The 3,208-nt window shown below is 30.5% G+C and overlaps 1 protein-coding gene across 1 annotated transcript in view; it reads right to left on the minus strand.

The window, feature by feature from the left end:
• Positions 1 to 3,208, minus strand: part of LOC109007916 (calcineurin B-like protein 6) — a 30,163-nt gene extending 26,955 nt beyond the window's left edge. Inside the window, exons 1-6 of the mRNA XM_018987821.2 lie at positions 3,119 to 3,208; positions 2,376 to 2,538; positions 2,183 to 2,265; positions 834 to 893; positions 585 to 693; positions 406 to 458 (exon numbers count right to left, since the gene is read on the minus strand). Coding sequence (XP_018843366.2) covers positions 406 to 458; positions 585 to 693; positions 834 to 893; positions 2,183 to 2,265; positions 2,376 to 2,538; positions 3,119 to 3,172 — 522 coding nt within the window. The 5' untranslated portion in view covers positions 3,173 to 3,208. The remainder of the gene's footprint in view (positions 1 to 405; positions 459 to 584; positions 694 to 833; positions 894 to 2,182; positions 2,266 to 2,375; positions 2,539 to 3,118) is intronic.

A 3,208-nucleotide genomic window follows, 5' to 3' on the forward strand; every position in this document is an offset into this window, starting at 1 on the left:
AGTGTATTTGGTTCTTCCTATTTAATTGTGTTACAATATTGTCAGTCAATACTTGCTTGAAAAAAAGAACAAAAATGATGAAGACACATTCCTATTGTGCAATTTAATTCTATTTATTTTTTGCAATTTTGCTTTAAATGAAAGACATTTTTGTATCGTTATTTTACAAAAACACATTTTATTTAAAATAAAATGTAAAAGAGTTGTGTCTCTGTCGTTACTCAAAAGAAAAATGTCTGTAAAATGCATTTTTCTTAAGATTTTTTTTTTTTTTTTTTTTTTTAATTTTATGGGAGTTGTGTTGATTTATTTTTTTCTTGTGAATTGACACCAAATGTTTAAGATAAGAATAATGCTACTATGTCACTCAATTACACCCGAGATGAGAGTGTAAAAGCTACTCACTTCTTCCTTTTCGATGTATCCAGTTTGTGTCAAATCATACAACCTAAATGCAACTGCAAAAATGCAAAGTAGAAAACAAATCAATCGATTTTAACCGATAAATATAAAAAAAATTAAAAAAAAAATTTACATCTCTAAATTCAGTGAGTAAAAACTGCAAATAGCTGTTGAAGACTGACAATCGATTTTGTCCTCCACGGGAGCACGAGGATGGAAAACACTGAGTGAACGAACGAACTCCTCAAATTCAATGACTCCATTTTTCTTTTCATCAAAAACATCAAATACCTAATGAGAAAGGATAGTAGCCACTGAATGAATTAACCGAATCACAATTGATATCAGCAATTCAACATATAAACGTAATTAAGGCTGGAAAAGGAGACGCTGATTATTAGAGTTAAGCATTAATGTGACAGACAATTTACCCTGTCCAGGAAAAGATTCTCGCCGTCTCTAGTTCTCAATAGTGCCACTTGTAGTTCTTCCTTCAAATGACAAACAAGCAGAAACATTTGAGAAATTGCCACAAATATACTGTACAGATCAGAGATGGGTTACTGCCGAGCACTAGAATGGCTTATTTATCTTTATCTTCATCTTCATATTTACATAATAAGTCTTTAAATTTATCTATATTGGCTTATGCATATCTAAACTTCTACAAGAAAAATACTAGTTTGCCCACTTATTTTGCTCACTCACTTTGACCACTTGTGTATTTTATTTTTATTTTTATTTTTTTTACTTAATGATTAAGAAATTGATTTTTAGTGTATTGATATATTTTTTCTATTTTTTAAAAATATTTAAATATGTTAAAAAAATATAAAAGAAAAAAAGAGAAAATCACACATTTAAACTATCGGTTAAATTGAACGGACTATTCTGGGCAGCAGAGTAGCCTGACTCTTTTTACATAGCTATGAATACTAATCACTCTCCAAATATTATTTTTAATGTTTTTTCTCTCTCCTACCTATTAAAATCAACTTTGTAAAATTTGTATTAAGATGATTTTGATATATGAAATTTATATTAAGTTGAAGATACAAAGTATTTTTTAGTACATATTAATATTTATTGATAAAATTAGTCATTTTAATATATGAAATTGATAATATTTAGATATATAGAATTTATATTTTTGAGCACATAGTGCTAATTGTAAAATATCTAAAAAAATTAATAATTTAAAAAAATTAAAAAATAATAATATTTTTTTATTATTTGGTTCAAAGATGCATAATTCAACGTGGAAGTTTTTCTTGATATATAAAATTAATTTTCAAAAAATGTAATTTTAAATATGCATATAAAGAAACCAATACTAGTGCTCTAAACTAGCAATGGCGGGTACAGATTTTCATCTTTCGGGGAGGACGTGTAGAAAAGATGAAGCGTAAGAAAATAAAAAAATATTTGGAATGGACTAAAATATAGAAATATTACTTTAATGAGGTTTTAGGTTAGATTATAAATTTTAATAATGTGTGTATATGTGTGTATATATATATAAATATTTTTTTAAGAAATGGCATTATTCTAAATTTATGAGTAGCGATTTTTTCTTAATTTTTTATAAAAGTAGAGAAAATAGCTCAGAATTTTGGGGTGGTGGCTTGAGTCCGACCCTTGCCCTGGTTACTGTACCATCAATGAACCTGATTATTGATTGATTGCTCAAGATTCCTTTTTCAGCTTCAAAAAATCTATGAAATCCCGCCATTTTAACACGATGAGCCATCACGATTTGGGTGATAAAGAATAGGATTACCTTGTGTATCAGACCATCATCAATTAGAAGATTACTCAACTTCTTGTACAACTCGCGCAGCGCCTCAATTTCATTCACAGTAACTGCAAACAGATAAAAATCACAAAACGATCAAAATTATATTCCAGAAACGAAGGTGACAAATCAGAAGTAAAAAGAAGCAACAAGAACAACAGCAAAGAATTGCTCGCACAAGGAGTTGTATTAGCTAGACAGTCGAGATCATCGAAGGAATCTTCATGCAAGCAGTCGCGCGGAAGCTGGCGACCAAAGCAGAGAGCGAAGCTGAAGATTATGGCTTCAATGAAGCCCCTGAGTGGTCTAATCGCGGCAAATAGCCTGTCGCCTATTGATTTCTGATCAAATCACCAACCAAACAAGAGAGTTAAATCCAAACTCCTCAGATAGGCAATTTTTTCTCTGTTCGGTTGCCAGGAAAATGGAGTAGGAATATACGCTGAGATTCAAATAGAGTCGATATATACAGGCCGAGAGCAAGGAGGCAAAAATTCAAAACGAGGCCTTTTTTCTGATTCTAATTTTATAATAAATAAATACAAAAAAAAAAATCAACCTACGATGAAAAGTATAATTTAAAATTATGTTATTTTCAAACAAACCTACTTTATGAGCTTGTGGACCTTCTTTAAGATGTTATTTTAATTCGTACTGGGCCCAATTAACAAAAGAGCTGAGAAAATATAGGTCGTAAATTCATTACAACAATAGAAAAAAGAATGAAATAATTATAAAATGGTCCTTTCTTCGTATATGTCTCGTAGCCTTTGAGACTGCATACCAAACCATAAGAGGTTCCAAATATTTTGCCCCTAGTTTTTTTCTCGCCGGCCAAACAGGTAGTTCAGGAAACATATAAAATAAAAAGTACAAATAAAAAAAACTGAGACTTCTATGAGAGAGAGAGAGAGAGAGTACCTGAGAGCTTTGAGGGGAATCCATTTCCAAAGATAGAGTCATATACCAGTACATCAAAGTCTTTCTCTGTTTCCTGCATTTCCGTGTCGA

Source organism: Juglans regia, chromosome 12, assembly GCF_001411555.2.
Source record: "Juglans regia cultivar Chandler chromosome 12, Walnut 2.0, whole genome shotgun sequence".
NCBI classification, from domain to species: domain Eukaryota; kingdom Viridiplantae; phylum Streptophyta; class Magnoliopsida; order Fagales; family Juglandaceae; genus Juglans; species Juglans regia.